The following is a 24,297-nucleotide window of genomic DNA, read 5'->3' on the forward strand; positions in this document are numbered from 1 at the left end:
AAATATCTTTGTTATGGTGTGATTTTTGGTCTTCTGGGTATATGCCCCTTAATTTCCAACTGTTCAAAAACTCTTATCAGTGACCTCTTATCTAACACCTTCTCCCTCACCTGTACTTTGTTTGTTCTTTCCCCATGCTCAGCTTTTCTTCATAGCACTTTTTTTTTTTTTTTTAAGAGACAGGGCTTCTAGAGCTGTGTGTGATTTCACACCAGGGCACTCCACTGAGGGTGATGGGCGATGAAGTGAGACTCTGTCTCTACAAAAAAAAAAAAAAAGAGAGAGAGAGAGGCAGGGCTTCTCACTTTGTTGCCCAGGCTGGAGTCCTGTGTTGGCACAGCTCACTGCAACCTTGAATTCTGGGCTCAAGGGATCCGCCTGTCTCAGCCTCCCTGTAGCTGGGCTGTAGGTGTGAGTTGCTGTGCTCGCCTGGCCTCTTCATAGCACTCTCACTTCCTGACACATGTGTTTGGGTTGTCTGTCTTCACTTAGTAAAAGTTTTATGAGAGTGGTGTCCTTGCTGCCTGCTGCATTTCTTAACCAAGGACAGGACCTGGCATATATTGTGAGTTGGGCTTTTTACAGGAGGAACCATTGAAAGAGACTTGCAGGGAGGGCCTTCATGTCAGTGTGGGCTGCTGTTAAGTAACTTGTATTTGTTGTCCTGCGATGTAAATATTTATTTAATTTTTTTATTAACATTAAAATTATAGATGTGAGTTGTTTGTGATTGATGTAGACTCTATTCTAATGTTAGAAATTTGCTGACTCATACCCTTATTAATAGATAGGAAAAGATGTGGAAGTTACTAAATACAGTTGAAATGATATATATATAGATATTACATAAAATGCAGTTATTTCTAAGTTAAATACATATAATCCTATTTGAGTACTTTTCTTTTGTTGTCTCTCTCTAAGTGGGAGCTGGTGAGGTGGCCAACTTCGCTGCATACGCATTTGCACCAGCCACGCTAGTGACTCCACTAGGAGCTCTCAGTGTCCTAGTAAGGTAAGGGCACACTAACCTGGAAACAGTGCTCAGTGTTACCTAATTACTGGTGTCGAACATAGTTCACATTTCAACAACTTTGAAGACTTCTTCTGTGCATGGGCTATGATTTGTGGGAGAAATAGCTGTGTAAGCTACTGATTTGTGGGAGAAAATGCTTTGTCTTGCTTGTATTTGCAATCAGCACTAGCTCCACTTCGGTTTCAGTTGCACACACACTTTGGCAGGGTAGATCTCTATGCCTGGCCTGGGTGCTCGTTTTGAAGAAGCAGAAGACTTGTCCTGTTTATGTTAGTTTAATTAGTAGTTAAAGTAACCAATCCCATATTGAAGTATGGGGGGGGGTTTGTTTGTTTTTTGTTTTTGAGACAGAACCTCAAGCTGTTGCCCTGGGTAGAGTGCTGTGGTCTCACAGCTCACAGCAACCTCAAACTCTTGGGCTTAAGCGATTCTCTTCCCTCAGCCTCCCAAGTAGCTGGGACTATAGGCATTTTCCACAAAGCCCAGCTATTTTTATTTCTATTTTTTTTTTTTTTTTTTTGTGGTTTTTGGCCAGGGCTAGGTTTGAACCCACCACCTCTGGCATATGGGACCAGCGCCCTACTCCTTGAGCCACAGGCGCCGCCAAAGCCCAGCTATTTTTAAGTTGTAGTTGTCGTTGTTTGGCAGGCCCAGGCTGGATTTGAACCCGCCAGCTCCAGTGTATATGGCTGGCACCCCAGCCGCTTGAGCTACAGGTGCTGAGCCAAAGTTGAACAAATTTTAAGCATTAGATTGGATATAAATTCTTTGCCTTTTTCCTTATTCTTTTCTATTTTTTTTTCTTTTGGCCGGGGCTGGGTTTGAACCTGCCATCTCTGGCATATGGGGCTGGTTCCCTACTCCTTTGAGCCATAGGCGCCGCCCTCTTTTCTATTTTTTTAATACACAGAGTCTTGCTGTGTTGCTCAGGCTAGAGAACAGTGGTGCTCACTGCAGCCTCAAACTCCTGGTATCTAGCAATCTTCCTGCCTTAACCTCCTGAGTAGCTGGAACTATAAGTGCGTGCCACCATGGCCAGCTAATTTTTGTATGTTTTAAATTTTTTGTACAGACTGGGTCTCCATATGTTGCCCAGGCTGGTCTTGAACTTCTAGGCTCAAGGAATCTTCCTGCCTACGGCTCCCAAAGTGCTGGGATTACATACAGACTTGAGCTACTACACCTGACTGGATATAGATTTTTAGGACATAAATTTGTACAAACTAGTTACGTATTATAAATTTTATGTTGACCTATTGAAGTAGAAAAATGTTAGTAGTGTTTAATGAAGCAGATGATTCCCTAGTTTGTTTGTTTGTTTTTGGAAGACAGAGTCTCACTATGTCACCCTCGGTAGAGTGTTGTGGCATCACAGCTCACAGCAACCTCCAACTCCTGGGCTTAAGCAATTCTCTTGCCTCAGCCTCTCAAGTAGCTGGGACTACAGGCACCTGCCACAACGCCTGGCTATTCCCTAGAATGTTTTTGATTTTATGGTTATGCATTTTCTTCGTCTTGAAGAAAGCCAGGATATTCACAAGCTCAATGTGTTTAATACACAGAGGCTTGCTGTGTTGCTCAGGCTAGAGAACAGTGGTGGTTTAAATTCCAAGTTATGTTGATATTTGGAAATGAGAAAAGTAAAGTTCTTGATCTTTTTTTTTCTCCCCATTATAGTGCCATTCTCTCTTCATACTTTCTGAGTGAAAGACTTAATCTGCATGGGAAAATTGGGTGTTTGCTAAGTATTCTGGGATCCACAGTTATGGTCATTCATGCTCCAAAAGAAGAGGAGATTGAGACCTTAAATGAAATGTCTCAGAAACTAGGTGATCCAGGTAAGAAAACAGAAAAGCTTTATTAGTTTTACTTCTTAGTTTTTACTATAATCAGAATTTAATTTGCATATAAAGAGAAAATGTCCCATATGGCTTATGACAAATTAACAGTCAGGTTCCCCACTGCCTTCAGCCCTTAGCCTTTCATTTCTTTCTCTTTTTCTTTTCTTTTTTTTTTTTGAGACAGAATCTAACTATGTCACCCTCAGTAGAGTGTCATGGCATCACAGCTTACAGCAGCCTCAAACTGTTGGTGGACTTAAGTGATTCTCTTGCCTCAGCCTCCCAAGTAGCTGGGACTACAAGTGCCAGCCACAACGCCCAGCTACTTTTTTGTTGTTGTTGTTGCAGTTGTCATTGCTTTTAGCTGGCCTGGGCTGGGTTCAAACCCACCAGCCTCCATGCACATTGCCGGCACCATAGCCACTGTGCTATGGGCGCTGAGCCAGCCTTTCCTTCCTAGACCCTCTGTTTGGCCTCAGTCTAGGCTGTGTCTTGAGGCTGCTAGCAGCTGTTATCTGTATTTTCTTTCATTAGTATCCTAGGCATTCCCTTGACTATTTGCTTTTTCTTGGGTCACTTCTTTTCTGAAGCCTGGGTTTGCTTCATTATTTTGGTGGTGCCACTTTAATGCTAGATGGGAAATGGCACAGAGATGAATGTTTTTGGTACCTGGTGTATCTCAAAATGTCTTTCATTAACCTACCATGTTGTGTTGGGAAATCAAAGGCAGGTGATTCTTTACCTTTCGTGTTGTCAGATTATGTTGTCTTTGGAACAATATAGAATGTTCCCTTTGTCCTTTGAAATTTCCCCCTAAGATGCCTAGCTGTGGGTCCATTTTTGTCCATTGTGCTAGGTATCAGACTGATTTTTTTGTCGGGGGAGACAGTCTCATTCTGTCATCCAGGCTGGAATGCAGTGGCATCATCACACCCCACAGCAGTGTCAAACTCCTGGGCTCAAGTGATCCTCTTGTCTCAGCCTCCCAAGTAGCTGGAACTGTGGGCACATGCCACCACATTCAGCTACTGTATTTTTCCATGCATAATGCACATGTTTTTGCCCAAACTTTAGAGAGGAAAAAATAAGTATGTGCAATATGCATGGCTAGTACTAATTCTGTATCTATAGAAATGTTTTTAATTCTTTTATTTATGCTTATGCATTAAAAATGTAACTAAAGGGCGGCGCCTGTGGCTCAGTGAGTAGGGCGCCGGCCCCATATACCGAGGGTGGCGGGTTCAAACCCAGCCCCGGCCAAACTGCAACAAAAAAATAGCCGGGCATTGTGGCGGGTGCCTGTGGTCCCAGCTGCTCGGGAGGCTGAGGCAAGAGAATTGCGTAAGCCCAAGACTGTGAGGTTGCTGTGAGCCGTGTGACGCCACAGCACTCTACCAAGGGCGGTACAGTGAGACTCTGTCTCTACAAAAAAAATAAAAAAAATAAAAATAAAAATGTAACTAAAACCCAATAATGATATCCACATAAAAATAATACCCTAGAATACAGTAATTGTGTCCGCTCTATCCAACACTCCTCCTGGGCAGGCACTTCAGCTGTGGGAGCCTCCAGCCTGCCTGGCTGATGGGGCTGGAGACAGCTCCAATCTTGGAGGCAGGCTTGCTGCCAGCCAGAATACCTTGGTTAGTGTCAGGCCCTCGGCAGAAGGAGGGCAGCAGTGGCTGTTCAGTGGCTCTTCCTCTTGTGAGAGGCACAAAGCGTGGAGCCCGCTGCTGTGGAAGTCCAGCCTGCAGGTGAGAGTGGCCCAGACAACCCGAGAACCTAACCTTCCCCAGCTGTCCCCTCCTGGCCCACACTTGTGCCCCTATCTTCTCATTTTCATTTCCTGTTTCCACTCAAGTCTGTGAGTGGAAACATGGCTATGACTGCTCTGCTGAGATTTTCAGCAGAGCAGGAAAGAGCAGGCTTATTTTCTGGGAAGCTGGTGTGAAGGTATCAGCCCCAGGATCCTGTCACTAGATCCCTGCTTTTTCTGAGCTACCCTTTCTGGTACAGCTGTTCCCATTCTTTAGCCCCTGGGACACTATGCTGAGCAGGTGTATCTCTGAGCTGGGAACTGGGAGACCTGAGTTCTGAGACCTGGCTCTATTAGTAGCCTGCCTGCCGTTTTGACCTTGGACCTCAGTCCCCACAAAGTTTCTGTCTGTGAGAGTACTTGGCAGTGAAGCAACACAAGCTCTGGTACTTGCCTCCATACATTGTGATTTTGAGCCTGTGACTTGTCCAAACCCCAAAGTGTTGAGTTGGTGAAGTTTGCCAAATTTGCCTGTAGGAAGAACCTTCTAGGATGCTTGTTAACAGAACGGATACCCTGTGCCCAGCGCCTATAGCTCAGCAACTAGGGCACCAGCCATAGCCACATACACCAGAGCTGGCAGGTTCGAATTCAGCCCGGGCCTGCCAAACAACAATGACAACTACAACCAAAAAATAGCTGGGCATTGTGGCGGGTGCCTGTAGTCCCAGCTACTTAGGAGGCGGAGGCAAGAGAATCACTTAAGCCAAAGAGTTAAGAGGTTGCTGTGAGCTGTGATGCCACAGCACTCTACCCAGGGTGACAGCTTGAAACTCTTGTCTCCACCCACCCCCCCAAAATAAATAAATAAAAACAGAACAGATACCCTGGAGAGCTGATTGAGTATATTTGAGTGTGGTTCAAGAATCTAATTTTAATCAGTCCCCCCAGGTGACTTGTAGGATTTGCAATTTTGGGAAAGACTAGTATCTTTAAATGGATGTTACTGAGTGCCCAAGGTCTGGATGGCTCAAGGGAGTCACTGTCTAGTCCCTGAACAGAAATGTGAATGAAGAACACTTCACTGGAGTATTTTCAAGGAAGACTCCTCAGTGTGGTGTGTCCCCACAGACCTCAAAGTGGGACCAGCTTCAGGAGAGATGAAGCAGCCTGGAAGGGACCGGGATCTGTCATCAGAAGCCCGGGGCAGGCAGGGCACCCCACACCAGCTTCCCAGAAAATTAGCCCATCACGGTTCTCAGTGGAGCAGCTGTGGCCACGTTCCCACCGATGGGACATAGGTAGAAATAGAAAATGAGAGTCTGTGGGGATGAGGTAGGCCAGGAGGGGACAGTTGGGGGAGGTCAGGTGCTCAGATTATCTGGAGCACTCAGACCTGCTGCCTGGGCTGCTCCTGGCTTCTCTACAGCGATGGGCTGTGCACCTCACACCTCTTCAGACCAGGGTGGGTGGTGGGGGAGATGTGCTTCTCCATGGCCACTTCCACCTACCTTCAAAAAATTAAAAGGTTTTTTTTTCCTGAAACTTTGGGTGTGCATATATACAGTACTACATTATACATAGCAAAAGCAGTAATTTTTGTAATTCCATTTTTTGTAGAGGTGGGTGGGGTCTCATTCTTACTCTGCCTGGTCTTGAACTCTTGGTGTCACATGACAATTGAGGGGCCTAATGCAGCCACACATAAATCCCTTTCTTCTGTTTTTCTTCTAAGACAAAGACACAAAGCATCTGGCTAGCCCCACCCCTCAGAAGTTCCTGCCCAAAGGCTCTAATCTGTGGAATGTGCCCAGTCCTCCAGGCTGTATATGAAAAGGGTTTCTAACTGCCCCTGGAGCAGACACCTTGTTTGCACTGCTCAGATGGGTCACCCTCCCCTTTCAGTAAACCTGGCCTGAACATCTCTGTAGCCTCTTCTCTGGCCTCACTGTTTACACCTTTCAATGATCCTCCTTCCTTGGTCTCCCAGAGTGTTAGGATTACAGGTGTGAGCCATGGCACTAGTATTATCAGACAAAGAGGGTCCAGCTGCCTGTCACTGTCAGCCAATAGATAAAGATGGGGATAGGTCCATCCCCCAACAAAGTGGGGGATGGACCTATCCCCATCTTTGTCAGAAGACTGGAGAACAGTGAGAGTAGCCTCTTCAAGACTGTTCTTCCATTTCTAAAATCACAGTTTTATATATAATGGTTCACAGCAAAGACCACAGTAGCTTTTAAATAATAAACAGCACAACTCAGCAATGATTTCTGAAAACACCAACCTTGATGAGTCTTTTTAATTTGAAAATTTATGTCTTACTCTGGGGAACTGACGTGAATTACTTCCTTGATATCCTTTCCTGTTTTCTCTTTGTGAAATTCTCATTCTTCTCTTGATTGGAACTCATGAACTAGACCAACTAGACCATTAGTTTTCTTATCTATCCCCCATTTTTACCAAATTGCCTTTTTGCTCTGCCCTCTGGGAAGTTTTATCTTCCAGACTTTCTTTTGAGTTTTCTTTTTCCCCTACTGTTACATTTTTAATTTTTACATTTGCTTTGATTCTTTGTTATTTTAAAGGGGTTTTTTGTTTGTTTGTTTGTTTGTTTTTTGAGATAGTTCTTACTATGTCACCCTTGGTAGAGTGCTGCGGCGTCACAGCTCACAGTAACCTCCAACTCTTGGGCTTAAGCAATTCTCTTGCCTCAGCCTCCCAAGTAGCTGGGACTGCAGGTGCCCACCACAACACCCAGCTTTTTCTTTTTTTTTTTTTTTTTTTTTGGCAGTTTTTGGCCTGGGCCGGGTTTGAACCCGCCACTTCAGTATATGGGGCCGGCGCCCTACTCCTCAAGCCATAGGCGTCGCCAACACCAGCTATTTTTTATTACAGTTGTCAATTGTTTTTTAGCTGGCCTGGGCTAGGTTTGAACCTGCCAGCCTGGGTGTATGTGGCTGGCACATAACCACTGTGCTAAGGGTGCTGAGCCTATATTAAAGTTTTTGTCTGCTAATGCCAGTGTCAGGATTATTGGTTACCCTCTTTAAATGGTTTATTTTTTTCTTTTAGCTTTTAGGCATTTTTTTTGTTCTTAGTCATTTTTTATAAAGGGAACAGGAGAGGAAAGAGTGTCCTTTGTCATTTTTGATTGAATGCCTGACATAAGCTATTGAAAAGTGTAAAGGTTCTGAGCAAGGTGTTTTTGCTTCAAAGAGAACTTAAATTTTTTCTGGTAGGCAGATAAAAGCACCATAGATCACCTTCCTTCACCCCGAAGGTGTTGTGAATTAAGCTTTGTTGGGTCTGGTTTCTTTCCAGTCTGCCTTTGTTTTTGTTTATAACCCTCTGGCTCCCAGCTGATAGCAGGATCTTGACTGGGGCCTGCTACCTGGCAGCCATGAGCTCTAGCACCTGCTTCTTAGTCTGACGAGACCCCTGACATCCTGCTTAGCCCCAAGTGTCCTCTCGACCAGCTTTCCAGCTTGTCTCTTTTGACTTTGGCTGTGCAGGTTAGGTGCCCACAAAAGCTGTAAGGGGAAATGACAGAGAAATGTGAGCTCTCTGCTGTGCCCTTCTCTCTGGACCTTGGCTCATGAAGTCCCAGCTACATAGGCAGTCCCCAATTCCAACTTATTCCAACTTGTTTTTACCCAGTCCACTGAAAATTTCTTTCTTTCTTTTTTTTTTGTAGAGACAGAGTTTCACTTTATGGCCCTAGGTAGAGTGCCATGGCATCACATAGCTCACAGCAACCTCCAACTCCTGGGCTTAAGCGATTCTCTTGCCTCAGCCTCCCAAGTAGCTGGGACTACAGGCGCCTGCCACAACACCCGGCTATTTTTTTGTTGCAGTTTGGCTGGGGCCGGGTTTGAACCTGCCACCCTCGGTATATGGGGCCAGCACCTTACTGACTGAGCCATAGGTGCTGCCCAGTCCACTGAAAATTTCAAAAGTTTGGTCCTGCATTGAGGCAAAAGTAGAAGTAAAAATTGGGCCAATTTTTCTCCTTTGCAGAATTTTGGTCCCTTAAGTCCTGGGTGCTTTGATTACTCAGTGCTCTCAAATAAATGTTTCTTTTTTGTTTGTTTGGGGGTTTTTTTGTTTGTTTCATTTTTGTATTTCACCTGTTTTTTTGTAGTCTTGGGTGCAGGATTAGTCTGCTGTTTCCTCCTTATCTCTGAGATCTTCATGGTCATCTTTCTTGTCCTTGGGAGGTGCTTTATATACTTTGGAGTGTTCACTTGAAAGCTTTCATCTGCTGCATGGGAGAAACAAAGGCTGTGCATGTTTCCATTTGTTTTGGTCTCTATCCTGGTGGTCTTTGCCTTCTCTCTTTTTTTTTTTTTTTTTTTTTTGAGACAGTTTCAAGCTGTCGCCCTGGGTAGAGTACTCTGGCATCACAGCTCACAGCAACCTCAAACTCTTGGGCTGAAGCGACTCTCTTGCCTCAGCCTCCCAAGTAGCTGAGACTACAGGCACCTGCCACAACATCTGGCTATTTTTTTATTGCAGTTGTCATTGTTTAGGTGGCCGGGGCCGGTTTTGAACCCTCCAGCCTCGGGTATGTGGCCCTACCCACTGAGTGGGTGCCGCCTTCTTTACCTTTTCTTACCTAACAATTTGGCAGGTCATATCCCTACCCAAAAAGCTTAGTTTCCTGTGTGGCTATGGGCACCTGGGGAGCTGCGTCAGGAGTAGCTGATGCCCAGATGTGTGTCTCACCCTGGCTCGGAGTCCCCCAGTGCAGACACTATCTGCTGGGGCAGGGGAGGTACAGTCTCCAGAGCTGGACGGGGGTCTCATTGCTTCCTGAGTGGACTTTGCACCTTTCAGACATCCTGTACTACATGCTTAGTCACTTTTAATCTTTGATCACTGCTAGTACAGGATTCATCCTTCTTGGATCTGCTGTGTCAGTCACTAGTTATTCTCTGCTTTCTGACTGACAAGTTCTTGTTGCTGTCATCTCCTTTGCTGTTATTGTTTCTGTGTATTTGCTTCTTTAAAAATCCAGTTACTGGGGTGGTGGTCCCATGTACCGAGGGTGGCGGGTTCGGACATGGGCCCAGCCAAACTACTGCAACAACAATTAAAAAAAAAATAGCCGAGTGTTGTGGCAGGCGCCAGCTACTCGGGCGGCTGAGGCAAGAGAATCGCCTAAGTCCAAGAGCTAGAGGTTGCTGTGTGCTGTGACGCCACGGCACTCTATGAAGGGTGACAAAGTGAGACTCAAAAAAAAAAAAAAAAAATCCAGTTACTGGCCAGGTCTAGTGGTTCACACTTAGCACTCTAGGGGGCTGAGGCAGGTGGATTGCTTGAGCTAATGAGTTTGAGACCAGCCTGAGCAAAAACCCAAACCCAGTCTCCACTAAAAATGGAAAAACTGAGGCAAAAGGATTGCTTGCACCCCAGAGTTGGAGGTTGCTGTGAGCTATGACGCCCAGAGCGACAGCTTGAGACTCTGGCTCAAAAAAAAAAAAAAGAAAAAGAAAATCCTGTTACTATTTATTAGTGGAATTTGAGGCATGAACATAGTACACTGACTTCACTTCTACATACCTGAGTTTGTTAATCTTAAGAGTGCAAAGGGTGGGTGGCGCCTGTGGCTCAGTGAGCAGGGCGCCGGCCCCATATACCAGGGGTGGCGGGTTCAAACCTGGCCCTGGCCAAAACTGCAACAAAAACAAACAAAAAAAAACCCTTTCTCCCAAATTCTTAGGGAGATGAGTCTGAGAAGAGTGCAAAGGGTAGTATCTGTGTTTGAGGTTAGTTGAGTGCAAATTGCTGAGAAAAGTGTGTTGCCCACAGGGCTCACTTGTTACACTGTGACAAAGTGATAAAAGATACTCACCCGGAATGCTGAAGGAGTTTTCAAGTACTCTAATTGACTTCTGTTTCTCTACCACTTGTCCCTAAATATTAAAAAAAATTTACCTCTTTTATGCGCAGCTTGATTTTTTTTTTTTTTTTCCTTTTGGAAACAGAATCTTACTCTGTCATCCAGGCGAAAGTGCCTAGCTCACTGCAACCTCAGATTCTTGGGTTCAGGTGATCCTCCTGCCTGAGCCTCCCAGGTAGCTAGGACCAGCTGATTTCTTTCTTTCTTTTTTTTTTTTTTTAGAGACAGACTCTCACTTTGTCACCCTCAGTAGAGTGCCGTCACGGCTCACAGCAACCTCCAACTCCTGGGCTTAGGCCATTCTCTTGCCTCAGCCTCCCGAGTAGTGGGGACCAAGATTTTTTTTATTTTTAGTAGAGATGGGGTCTTGCTTTGCCTAGGCTGGTCTTGAACTGCTGACCTCAAGTGATCTCACACCTTGGTGTCCCAGAGTGCTGGGATTACAGGCGTGAGCCATGCCCAGCCCCAAACTTGATTAAAAATACTTCTGTTTCAGCATATATAACTTGTTGAACACTTACAGCCACCTCGTGATTGTTCCTCCATTTTGTGTCCCTGTTCTGATCTCACCTGCTCCCCTTGCCTTGTGAGTTAGAGCACTAAGTGGGCATCAGATGCTACTTTTTAAAATGACAGTGGAGTATCGATTTGGAAATTCTAAGTGTATTTTAATCTTCTAGTTTGCATATCTAAATCTCCTGGGGATACTTTTGCTGGGGCAGCAAAGTAAAGCATTTTTTGAGACAGCCTCAAGCTGTCACCCTAGATAGAGTGCCGTGGCATTGCAGCTCACAGCAACCCCCAACTCCTAACTCCTAGGCTTAAGCGATTCTCTTGCCTCAGCCTCCCAAGTAGCTGGGACTACAAGTGCCTGCCACAACGCCTGGCCACTTTTTGGTTATAGTTGTCATTGTTTGGCAGGCCCAAGCTGGATTCGAAACCGCCAGCTCTAGTGTATGTGGCCGGTGCCTTAGCTGCTTGAGCTACAGGCAGGCGCTGAGCCAATAAAGCAGATTTTTATCTTCAGCCCATGCCTTTTCTCCTTCTAGATGGTTTATTATATTTTGTTTTGGATTTTCTGTGTTTGAGAACATCTGACTGGATAACTAAATATATCTTTGCCTTCCCCAGGTTTTGTGGTCTTTGCAACGCTTGTGGTCATTGTAGCCTTGATACTAATCTTTGTGGTGGGTCCTCGGCATGGACAGACAAACATCCTCGTGTACATAACAATCTGTTCTGTGATTGGAGCGTTTTCTGTGTCCTGTGTGAAGGGCCTGGGCATCGCTATCAAGGAGGTATTTGCTGGGAAGCCAGTGCTGCGCCGTCCCCTGGCCTGGGTTCTGCTGGTTAGCCTTGTTGTCTGTGTGAGCACCCAGATCAATTACCTGAACAAGGCTCTGGACATATTCAACACATCCATCGTGACGCCAATATATTATGTATTCTTCACAACATCAGTTTTAACTTGTTCAGCTATCCTTTTTAAGGAGTGGCAAGATATGCCTGCGGACGATGTCATTGGCACTCTGAGTGGCTTCTTTACAATCATCGTAGGGATATTCTTGCTGCATGCCTTTAAAGACGTCAGCTTCAGTCTAGCAAGTCTGCCTGTGTCTTTTCGAAAAGACGAAAAAGCTGTGAATGGCAATCTCTGTAATATGTATGAAGTTCTTAATAATGAAGAAAGCTTAACCTGTGGAATCGAACACAATGGTGAAAATATCTCCCGAAGAAATGGAAATCTGGCATCTTTTTAAGAAAAATGTCAAAGTATAATTCTGTTATAAAGTGAATTTAAATATCAGAATGTGTCTGAAAATGCATTGTCCTTAAATAATGTTCTTTAAAGACAATCTTTTTTAGGGTTTAACTCGTTGTACCAAGAAATTACTTTTCTTCTATTTTAAATGATGGTGGCCCACTGGAATGGCCTCAGTACATGACCAGTGTCTACTGACATTGTATTATTGTAGAGTTGTTGTGCATTTGATTCTTTCTCCAAGATGTAAATGCACTAATGGCAGTCTTAATGTCTATAAAAAATGCTTTATTTTTTAATTGGTGATGAAAGTCTGAAATGTACATTTGTCTTCTCTGCTCCACTAATCCCTGACCATATAAAGTTACTGTTTTTTTAGGAAAGAACAGAATCATCCCAATACATTATCCTAGGATTTACTTTATCTATAAAACTGACTCCTGTTTGATGAATGATTTTAATTTTAAAATGTTAGTTTAAGGGAAAACTAAGTTACTGGATGAAGGAAACTCTTGCACAAAAAAAGATAGGAAATCATCCCAAGGAAGTATTTCTCAGGCCGTGACTTGTCACTACAAATATGGCTTCCTGTGTGCTTTCAGGTTCGTCCTCTAATCCATGGTGCTGGGAACTCTGATTGATATTTGACATTAGATCTTGGACTTTTAACTATATTTTCATATAACTATTTTCATATAACTATGAAAATATAGTTATGAGTTATATTGTTATTTAGACTTAACTTGGGGAAGTAAAGTCAGAAGACAAGGGTTATTAAATTTAGCTCGTGTTATATTAAAAAGACAAGTTGAAGCAATGTTCTTTCCCAAGTCTGAATGCTTAGAACAAACTTCACGTTTGTAAAATGGGCTCTTTGTACTGAGTATTTTACTTTGCTTGAGAGTTTGTTTGGACCATTAGAAAATGCTTATTAAAAAATGTTCATGGAAAATTTCAGACAACATAAGCAAAAGAGGTAGAATAAAAAAGGTATAAACTCCATCCAGCTTTAAACTTCAGCCCTAGCCATTCATTGATTAGCTCTTTTAAAAAAGTATTGATAGGGCGGCACCTGTGGCTCAAAGGGATAGGGCACCGGCCCCATGTGCTGGAGGTGACAGGTTCAAACCCAGCCCCGGCCAGAAAGTGCAAAAAAAAATAGTATTAATAGTGGGCACCTGTAGTCCCAGCTACTCTGGAGGCTGAGGCAAGAGAATCACCTAAGCCCAAGAGCTAGAGTTTGCTAAGAGCTGTGACACGACAGCACTCTACTGAGGGCAACAAAATGAGACTCTGTCTCTTAAAAAAAAATAGCATTGCTAGAATTTCCACCTGGGTGGTGGAAGAGCAAGGGCTCCAGCCTGTCCTAGTCTGCTGGTCCTGCCTGGTTACACAGCGAGAGCACTGAGCTGCCACCCCGTGGCTATGGCTATGTCAGGGCTCCCTTCCCGTGGTACTGACATCCCACAGAGCTCTCCACTGGCTACGTGTAAATGCCATTTTCCCAACTTTGTTTTCTTCTGACCCAGGAACGGTTTTAGATGTTTTTTCCTGCCCTTCAACATGTGAAATTTGTTTTGGTTATGGTAGAGACAGGTTTTGCTATGTTGCCCTGGCTGGTCTTGAACTCCTCCTAGCCTTAAGTGATCCAGAGTGCTAGGTTACAGTGTGAGCCACAGTGCCCAGCCAAACCCCATTTACTTTTAATACCACAGATACAATGTATATCTACTTATGTACTGTATCTGTGCTATGTACAAAACCAATTTTCACCCCCTTGGGGAGTGGCAGGGCCCTTATTAAGATGCATAGTTTAAAACTAATAAATTGCTTATTTGTTTTATAGCACTTGAAATTGTCTTTGTACATAAGTATGACATTTGGCATATAATTATGCCTTATAAAAAATTAAGCCTTGGGCGGTGCCTGTGGCTCAAGGAGTAGGGCGCCAGTCCCATATGCCGGAGGTGGTGGGTTCAAACCCAGCCCCGGCCAAAAACCACAAAAGAAAAAAATAATAATAATAAAAAAAAAAAAAAAATTAAGCCTTTAGCGGTGGAGCCTGTGGTTCAAAGGAGGAGAGCGCCAGCCCCATATGCTGGAAGTGGCGGGTTCAAACCCAGCCCCAGGCCAAAAACTGCAAAAAAAAAAAAAAAAAATTAAGACTTTATAAAATATAAACTAATCAATCAGTAATTTTTTTTTTTCTTTTCTTTTGAGACAGTCTCACTTTGTTGCCCTTGGTAGAATGCCGTGTTGTTGCAGCTCACAGCAACCTCAAACTCTTGGGTTCAAGCAATCCTCTTGCCTCAGCCTCCTAGTAGCTGAGACCACAGGTGCCCGCCACAACACATGGCTATTCTTTTGTTGCAGTTATCATTATTGTTTAGCAAACATGGGTAAGAATTGTTTAGCAATATTGTTTAGCATTATTGTTATGGTATATGTGGCTGATGCTGTAACCACTGTGGTATGGGCGCCAAGCCAAAAAAGCAACATCTTTAGGTAACTTATAAACAAGAGTTTGTAGGCGGCACCCATAGCGCAGTGTCCCAGTGAGTAGGACACTGGCCATACACACCAGGACTGTATAAAACAATGACAACTGCAACAAAAAAGCCAGGCGTTGTGGCAGGCGTCTAATGTCCCAGTAACTTGGGAGGCTGAGGCAGGAGAATCGCTTAAGCTCAAGAGTTGGAGTTTGCTGTGAGCTGTGACGCCACGACACTCTACCAAGGGTGACATGGTGAGACTGTCTTAAAAAATAAACATTAAAGTTCTGCTCTGCTTCATTCCACTCCCGGGCTAACAGCACAGCAGAGCAGCTCCTATGTTTGCTCTTTCTGTGCCATGCCTGATGCTCCTCGACTTTGGTGTTGCATTTCTAAAGGCGAATGGAAGCAATGTGGCAGCCACAGAATCTCCAGGTCACAGGCACATACAACACAGGTGTTCTGTGCATCCAGAGTGGAATGGCCAGCCCTATTTTACATCTCAGTTGCCTGTGGAAACGTTAAGGAAAATGCGAAGCATGTGTGTTGGCAAGAAAAACCAGGTGCTGAGTGGTGTCACGATCCTGCCCTCCGTCATCCTGGAGGCACTCTGGGCTTGGAGCTGGGCCCATCCTGTGTGCTCAGATAATGCCCAAGCCAAGCAGCACAGGGTCATAGTAAAGGAATGAACACAAAATAGATTTAATTAGTTTTATTTCTATGACATTTAAATGATACCTCACAAATTAGTTTGTCACAATTGGATTTAATAGAAGCAGTTAAATTCACTATTTTGTGAAACACACAAAAGAGAGGACTGATGATTTATAAAAGATTATTCATAAAAGCATCAAAAAATCCGTAAACAAAAGCTAGAGTTAATCATTAATGGTAACTGGGAAAGGATTTTAATACATTCGTTAGCATTTTTGTAAGAAGGGATAAATGAATACACTCAGTAGCATGTGATGTCAGAGCTTCCGGAACATTCCATAGGAAAGTTGAGAATAATTTTATAAGGACAATGGCAACAGTCGGCAGCCAGTACCCTCAGACTTCTTAGTTACCAGAATCTGCATGAGTAACTAAGTGCAGTCTAGAAAAATAAGTCAATTTTATAAAATTCAACTTTTAAATCGAGATGCACCCTCTTTAACAGGTACAGAAATAGTGAAAAATAGCCCTAAAAATCTCACTACATAGTTCACAGAGCAAAAACCATGGCGTTAGAGTTACTGACTGCTCTGGGCCAGGACAGGTGTCCTCAGCTGCTGGCCAGAGACTGGTGGATGGGCGGCTGGAAGCAGCGCACGTGCTCCACAGGTGTGCTCTCCCCATCACCCGACTTCAGGTACTTGTCCAGGATGGCGATGATCTCATCATTGAGGATCTGGAACTTGCGGATTCTATCCACCATCTTCTTCAAAGGCTACAAAAATGAAATCAACACCTGTACATCTATTCTTCGTGCTTTAACATGTCAGGATTTTCGTATTTTCTCAGAAAACTACAGCTGATGGTAATGACACACACCATGTCTCTTTAGTGCAACCGTTAGAACAATGAATATATTTTGAACTTAAACACTTCTCATGTTGGTTTCATGCTGCTGAGTATAGATCCACTCACTCGCACAACTTATAGGCCTGCGCTGCCTGCTAAAAGCTGAGAAAAGATGATTAAATAGTTGGCAGAGAAACACTAGTAAACTAATATAATACAGACTTCCAGTCTGGCAATATTATGGATAGGATGCTTTGACAGACCCTCTGTAACAGCCCTGGATAGAGAACAAACATGAGAAAAGACATGTAATGTACTGCTGGTTCAGCTCATGCCGCAGGAGTGGGCAAGGTAAGGAGCAGATGCCATCCGCGGCAGGCTGCTGGGCCCGCTTGGAGACTGCAGCTAGGACCCTCAAATAGGGCCAGTGTGACCCCAGGTGGGTGTCAGTCCCTGGGGAGGAGGAAAAGCAAACACAGACAGATCTTGGGAGGAAAGAACACAATTCATGGGCCGCACCCGTAAATCAGTGGGAAGGGCGCCAGCCACATACACCGAGGCTGGTAGGTTCGAATCTGGCCTGGGCCGACGCCTGTAGTCCCAACTATTCGGCAGACTGAGGCAAGAGAATTGCTTAAGCCCAAGAGTTGGAGGTTGCTGTGAGCTGTGCCACCATGGCACTCTACCCAGGTCGACGGCTTGAGACTCTGTCTCAAAAAAAAAAAAAAAAAAACCAAAGAATACGATTCATGTTCAAACCAGAGCTTTCCAGTACACAAGGAAATGTTTCAGAGGTTTAGATGCTCGTAAGGCCTTTAGATACAAGAATTAAAAGATGTGGAATGTAAAATATGTGAAATGTGTAAAGAAATATGAGATGGAAAAAAATTCAGTTAAGACAATACAATTATCAGCTACCACCAAACTGAACTTTTAAAAATAATAATTTTTGAAAGTAAAAATTGAGACACACTGATGTCAAGCTACCTACAGAAAGTGCTCAGGATACAGACAGAGCCAAGGACACAGGGGTATGCAAAGTAGACCAGCCTCAGCAGCCCACATTCAGCACCCTCCTCAGAACCTGTGTGTGCTACCTCGTGGCAGAGGGGAGTTGCAGACTAAGATAGAGGGAGTGCCCTGGATCTCCAGGGACATCCAAATAGTCATAGGAGCAGAGAATACTCTCCAGCTGGAGGAGGGAGGGACATGGCAGAAGGATGCAGAAGACTGGAAGTGCAGAGTGCTGGAACTGTGGTTGCTGGAGGTGCATGAGAGGGAATGAGGACCTCAGGCCTAGCCAACTACCTGAATGAGCCTGGAAGCAGACCCCTCCCCAGAGCCTACAAAGGGAACACAGCACCAATGATAGATTCTGGTCTTGTGAGACTATAAGCAGAGGGCCCAGGGGGTTGTGCCGCACCCAGATTCCTGACCCAGAAAACTGAGATGATGATAACTGCTGCTCAAACAGCTAAGCCTGTGGTAACCTGTTATAGGAGAAAACTAACAACAGGTGAGAGACATGGGGACTAGAAGGAGATTAACACATGTCTAATGGTAAAAAGGTTAAAATACTTGAAAAGACAATGGCTGAGTATTTTCTAGAATTCAGCTACAAGGAATCCATAAAATGGCAAAGACAAAGCACTCAAAAAAGAATACTGACTTGTAGGGAGCCACAATACTGGAACAGTATGCCAATATTCTGAAAATGTAAATCTATACTCTATGAGGAGAGATCCGAAGTAGACATAAATATACCTACAAAATGGAACAGTTACGATTTTATCTTCCAGACTGCTTTACTAGACAATTTGAATTCCTTTTGGAAATTAAAAGAAAGCTTGAATTGGTGGTACTTTATGTACTAGGGTGAAAAAATTCCTAGAAACAAGAACTCTCAATAGTAAACTTTTACAAAATGTCTGCATATAGTGGAAGACTTTTGTCCACGTACCACATTTTTGATAATCTCATCTTTGCCATCATGTTTCTGAACTTTAAGTAGATGGTAGCAGAAATCCAATACAGCAAAACGCCGCTGTTGCCCAAGTAGTACAATGATCATACAGCCAGCCCAGTGCAGCCCATCGCCGAAGCACTGCCTAGAAACAAACAGAATTGGCAATGAATGAGGAACTGCAAAGTCTCCAGATGTCAAAGGCCAAGTCTTCTGCATTACTGTCTCTGCCCACAGGGTCAGCTTCCACCAGGAAAGTGCTAAGCAAGGGGTGATCAGCTTATTTTTGGTAAATACCTTTTTCCAGTTCCTCTGGTATGCTGTTTCCTGACTTTTTCTGTTTTTCTTTTTTTTTTTGTAGAGACAGGGTCTCACTTTATGGCCCTTGGTAGAGTGCCGTGGCCTCACACAGCTCACAGCAACCTTCAACTCCTGGGCTTAAGCGATTCTCTTGCCTCAGCCTCCCGAGTAGCTGGGACTACAGGCGTCTGCCACAACGCCCGGCTATTTTTGGGTTGCAGTTTGGCCGGGGCCAGGTTTGAACCCACCACCCTCGGTATATGGGGCCGGCGCCTTACCAACTGAGCCACAGGCGCCGCCCTTTTCCGTTTTTCTTTTGGGAGACACAGTCTCACTCTGTTGCCCAAGCTAGAGTGCCATGGTATTATCACAGCTCACAGCAACTTCATGCTTCTGGTCTCAAGCAATCCTCCTGCCTCAGTGTCCCAAGTAGTTGGAACTACTGGCACCCACGGCAACACCTGACTAGTTTTTAATTTTTAGTAGAGATGGAGTCTTGATCTTCCTTAGGCTGGCCTTGAACTCCTAAGCTCAAGGGATCCTCCCACCTCAGCATCCCAGAATGCTGTGATTACAGGCGTGAGCCACCATGCCCAGCCTTTCCTGACTTTTTTTTTTTTGAGACAGAGCCTCAAGCTGTTGCCCTGGGTAGAGTGCCATGGCATCACAGCTCACAGCAACCTCCAACTCCTTGGCTTCAGCCATTCTCTTGCCTCAGCCTCCCAAGTAGCTGAAACTACAGGCACCCATCACAATGCCTGGCTATTTTTTTTTTTTTTTGGTTGTAGTTGTCATTGTTGTTTGGCAGGCCCAGGCTGGATTCGAACCCACCAGCTCTGGTGTACATGGCTGGCGCCTTAGCCGCTTGAGCTACAGGAGCCGAGCCCTTTCCTGACCTTTTTAATAATTATGACCCCCTGTCTCAGAATGAGTTTTATGTATCCAATGTACTCAATACTAATATGAAACCAATATATAAACAATACACATGTACACACTCACATGAAAGATAAAACACAAATACCGTCTAGTAAGGAGGAGGGGGAGAGGGAAAGAGGAGGAGGGAGGGCTACTGGTGGGATCTCTCCTAACATTACAATGTCAGAGTGTTCAGCACCCCTCCTGGGTGAAGGGTCAGCTACAACTTGAACTTTACCTTAAAATTAAAAACAATGTAACCTAAATCTTTGAAACCTCATATTAATTTAAAAAAAATGACTTTATGAACTTTACCTCTAGAAAAATGCATGCCCAATTTGCATAGAGTACAGTGGGTTCAGAGACTCCTGAATATTGGAGTCCTAAGCCCACTCTTTGGCCTTAAGAAAGAAGCCCCACTTAGGAGGCTTAAAGCATCTCAGTGAGTTTCCCATCCAGAAGTGCAGTCCCTGTGTTAGCCACACCTACCTCTGTGCCTCACTCCACCCCCAGCAGCCCCTTCCCTCCACTGAACTCCAACCTGCATGGGTGGGAGGGTGGTGTCTGACTGGGCACTTACTCTACAGTGAACTCATGTGTCCCCACCGGAATGCAGTACACAAATTGCATGGCACTCCACAGCCTGTGGAACTCAACACACTCGTCCACGTGCATGACCCCGTTGCTGGGTAAAGGCCCACGCCAGATGGGGTCATCCAGGAAAGTGCGGATCCTCGTGAGGATGACTTCGAACATGGACAGGCCACAGCAGAGACGCTCCTTTGTCAGCAAGTCCCCCTCTCTGGCAATGGCAATTTGCTACAGAAAGGAAAAGTGTGGAATTCATGGGCCACAGCAGGAAGCAGGAATGCTCTGATGTCACACTGCCCCAGTCCCATTACATCCTAATGAAAAACCATCTTAGCTGCAGAAGAGGGTTTTGGAAGCAAACATCAACAAGACAGCTGTTATCAGCTGTTACCTATGCGTCCTGGAAGACTAAATACATTTCATAGCCCGAGGGAGTTGAGCATAGGTACATGTGTGCTTAACTGAACTGATCTTGCCTCCTCCTCCAGGGGACATTTGGCAATGTTCAGAGTCATTTCTGGTGTCAAATGTTGGATGGGTCTACTGGCATCAGGTGGTAGAGGCCAGGAATGCTGCTGAATACCCTGCGATGTGCAGGTCACCCCACCACCAAGAATCATCTGGCCCCAAATGGCAAAGGTATGAGGCTGAGAACCCTGACTCACCATATGTTGGTAGATAACTATAGAGGTCTGCTCTGACACTTGCCTTCTGCCCCTATATCTGTTCTTAGAAAACTATGAAAAAGGTTTCATCATGACAACAGTGAGTGACATTTACTGTGTGTGTTGTACACATCAGGTGATGTGCTAAAGACCCATCCATGTATTAGCACATTTAAACTTCACAAACCACACCCACAGTGGGCCTGTTACAAACCTCTTGAGGCACTGAGGCCCAAGTGGCTGAGCAGCCCACTGGCCTTCTCAGCGCCTTCCCCTCTGTGTCCCAACCCAGTCACATGCCCTGATGTGGACCCCAGCTGGCCATAGCCAGGGCTGTCACATCGCCTTTACCTGAGGAGTCCCCAGTCTCTCAATCAGTGGGACGAGATGTAGTGGGGCATACTTTGATTCAAGTCTTTTCATTTTGGCATCAAGTCTCTCCCCCTCTGCAGTAGAAAAAATATTTTATTACATTCTGCTTCTCTGTATGAAAGAGTATTACAAAAGTTTAAATCTGTTAAAAAAAAAAAAAACAAGATTTTTAAGTTAACATTATACAGATTCTCTTTGAAAATTCTTGTTTTCAAAAGAAGAGCAGAGAGTGGGAAGGAGGGAGGGGGTGGGGCCTTGGTGTGTGCCACACCTTTTGGGGGCAAGACACAATTGTAAGAGAGACTTTACCTAAAAAATGCAATCAGTGTAACCTGGCTTATTGTATCCTCAATGAATCCCCAATAATTAAAAAAAAAAGAAAAAAGAAAATTCTTGTTTTCCTTTTTTCACAAATAGGCCTCTTTGTCATTATTAATTAGGCTTGGTGCCTGTAGCTCAGTGGCTAGGGCACCCAGAGCTGGCAGGTTCGAATCCAGCCTGGGCCTGCCAAACAACAATGACAACTACAACCAAAAAGTACCCGGGCGTTATGGCAGGCGCCTGTAGTCCCAGCTACTTGGGAGGCTTAGGCAAGAGAATTTAGGTTGCTGTAAGCTGGACGCCATAGCACTCTACCTAGGGCGAAACCTTGAGACTCTGTCTCAAAAAAAAAAAAAAAAATCTTTATTGTAAGCAGATTCTTGCACTCATGGTTCATATCCATCAGTTCGTTCGCCTCTTTATCACCTGTCTCACCCCCAGTACCTTTTCCAGAACTACGACCTTCACCATGACTCTCCACTGACATCACAGACAGGATAAACAGAGTGGCAAGTCGATCCCTGTGTCTTTTCCAGTGCTATTCATTTCATTTGTCTTCCCTCTCTGCTCATGATTTCTATCTTCTGCATTTGGTGAACCTGTTGGTGCTGGACGTAAGAAGTCTTCTGTATCTGACTGTTGCATTTTTTTTAGTAAAAGCAACACAGAACTAAGCAAATAACCATCGGGAGTCTTGACATCAATTTGAGCCTCAATCATCGTCTGCCATTTTTCAACCTTGAAACACATTTGGTGATGGGTAAGATCCATGCCATGGATGTTAATCAGGCAAATTTTGCCCTGAACATTTACAGTAATCAGCTTGAATTTTCTAAATGCAACTTCATCATTGTGCAAATCAGCAAGATTCACTTCAAACACGTGATCCTTGCAGCCTTTAGATGCAATGTTGGTACTTGAGTCTTCTGTACTCACGTTTTCTAGTATTTCTCATACCGAATAGAGCAGGTGCCTTCACATCACATCAATCTTTCAGAGAATGGATGACCCACTTTCTTCTTAGCTCCCTTTTTGTGCCTTTCACAAGGCACTTGTTCTTGCCAACTGCCATGGTGCTTCTCAGAGCCAGATGGCTGAAAATTCTTTTTCAGAACTGGCTGGTTTATTTGATATTTTAATCAAAATGACAGGACTGATTTTCTGCTCAATATTCATTTCTTTAAAACTCATCACGAATTCCAAATGTCGATCTTCCCTTCTCTCACTCCCTGCTCTCTGCTCCTTTCTCTCTTGTTCTCATCTCTTCCCACCACTCACCTCCCTTTCTCTAATATAAAATAAATGTATACTTATATATTCTAAAAAAAAAAAAATTCCAAATGCAAGTGAAAGCAGACTAGTTCCATGAACAGCAGTGTCCGTCGTCTGCTACAGAAGTTACCAACCACTTCCAACTCTGCTCTCACACTACTTTGGAGCGTCATGTCACTTTAGCCATATAAACCTCAGCTCCTCGGTATTCACTTCACTAGGTTCTGTACACTCTTCAGGGTCATGACCGGCTCCGTGCAGGGCAGCCCAGACTGCTGGGTTGAGGAACACACGGACTCACCTTTCACATGGACTCGAGGCAAGATGTTCTGGAAAGGAGCTGCGTGCAGCAGGTCACACACTTCTTCTAACGACTAGAGCAGAGAAAGAGAATGGTGAGTGAGGAAGTGTATCTCACAGCGAGGGCAGAGTCTAGTGCTGAAAACGAGGTATACCTTTCCCTTTTTGTGTAAAACAGACTCTCAGCAGCCTGTCAGCAGGACTCTGGGTGATGAAAGCATCCTGGCCCTCAGCTGTCCCTTACAACAGCCATCAGTCATGTGTGTCTATTAAGTACTTAGAATACAGCCAGTGTGCTCCAGGGACTGAATTTTGAATTTTAGTTACTTTTAATTAACTCAAACACAGGCACAGGTGAGCAGCACCACTTACCACTGGCACATCCCCCCCACTCAAGTGATCCTCCTGCCTTGGCCTCCCAAACTGCTCAGATTACAGCCATGACTACAGTAACATTGCAGATTTGCAGCAAATAAATTGGTAGGTTTAATAGATAAAAGGTAGATAAATAGATTAAAGGTTTCTAAGGTTCTGACATCAGGAAGGACAGTAGAGGTAAACATTAACATTATAGACCACAGGTTAGAGACACCATCCACTGTCATGATGTGCAGAAGATAGAGAAGCAGCCCAGTAACACCACTGAGAGGCAATTAGTCCAGAATTCCATGTCTGGGACGGGTGTGGTTTATGCCTGTAATTCTAGCACTCTGGGAGGCCAAGGTGGATGGATTAACTGAGTTCTCGGGTTCAAGACTAGCCTGAGCAAGAGCAAGACCACGTCTCTAAAGATAGCAGGGCGTTGTGGCGGGCGCCTGGGAGGCTGAGGCTAGAGAATCACTTGAGCCCAGCTCAGCACCTGTGGCTCAAGCGGCTAAGGTGCCAGCCACATACACCCGAGCTGGCAGGTTCAAATCCAGCTCCGGCCCACCAAACAACGATGACGGCTACAACCAAAAAATAGCCTGGGCGTTGTGGCGGGTGCCTGTAGTTTCAGCTACTTGGGAGGTGGAGGCAGGAGGATCGCTTGAGCCCAGGAGTTTGAGGTTGCTGTGAGCTGTGACGCCATGGCACTATACCCAGGATGACAAAGTGAGACTCTGTCTCAAAAGAAAAAAGAATTCGAGACCTACTGTGCTGCTTCCTGAGTGCAGCAGGCTTCCAGGTGTCCCTGCCCACCATAGCAGCCACAGGGCACATGTAGGTGTTTAAATTTAAATTGGTTAAAAAATTCAGTAAAATGTAACCATCAGTTCCTCAGTCAAGGGAACCACACTTCCATTGCTCAACAGCCTCAGGTAAC

General features: G+C 44.7%; 2 protein-coding genes across 11 annotated transcripts in view; one reads left to right on the top strand and one right to left on the bottom strand.

Moving 5' to 3' along the window:
• Positions 1 to 13,293, top strand: part of NIPA2 (NIPA magnesium transporter 2) — a 36,639-nt gene extending 23,346 nt beyond the window's left edge. For 9 of the 10 annotated variants that reach the window (XM_053582058.1, XM_053582055.1, XM_053582056.1 and 6 more), the window contains 3 exons: positions 922 to 1,012; positions 2,711 to 2,871; positions 11,667 to 13,293. In XM_053582058.1, the coding sequence (XP_053438033.1) occupies positions 922 to 1,012; positions 2,711 to 2,871; positions 11,667 to 12,295 (881 nt within the window). In that variant the 3' untranslated portion in view covers positions 12,296 to 13,293. The remainder of the gene's footprint in view (positions 1 to 921; positions 1,013 to 2,710; positions 2,872 to 11,666) is intronic. The other variant, XM_053582063.1, reaches the window with a different exon arrangement.
• A 1,223-nt stretch (positions 13,294 to 14,516) lies between these two features.
• The window catches only part of CYFIP1 (cytoplasmic FMR1 interacting protein 1), a 139,247-nt gene continuing 129,466 nt past the window's right edge, over positions 14,517 to 24,297 (bottom strand). The window contains 5 exon segments of the mRNA XM_053582044.1: positions 14,517 to 16,218; positions 18,253 to 18,400; positions 20,054 to 20,292; positions 21,081 to 21,175; positions 22,996 to 23,068. Coding sequence (XP_053438019.1) covers positions 16,054 to 16,218; positions 18,253 to 18,400; positions 20,054 to 20,292; positions 21,081 to 21,175; positions 22,996 to 23,068 — 720 coding nt within the window. The 3' untranslated portion in view covers positions 14,517 to 16,053.

This window comes from Nycticebus coucang, chromosome 2 (genome assembly GCF_027406575.1).
Source record: "Nycticebus coucang isolate mNycCou1 chromosome 2, mNycCou1.pri, whole genome shotgun sequence".
NCBI lineage: Eukaryota > Metazoa > Chordata > Mammalia > Primates > Lorisidae > Nycticebus > Nycticebus coucang.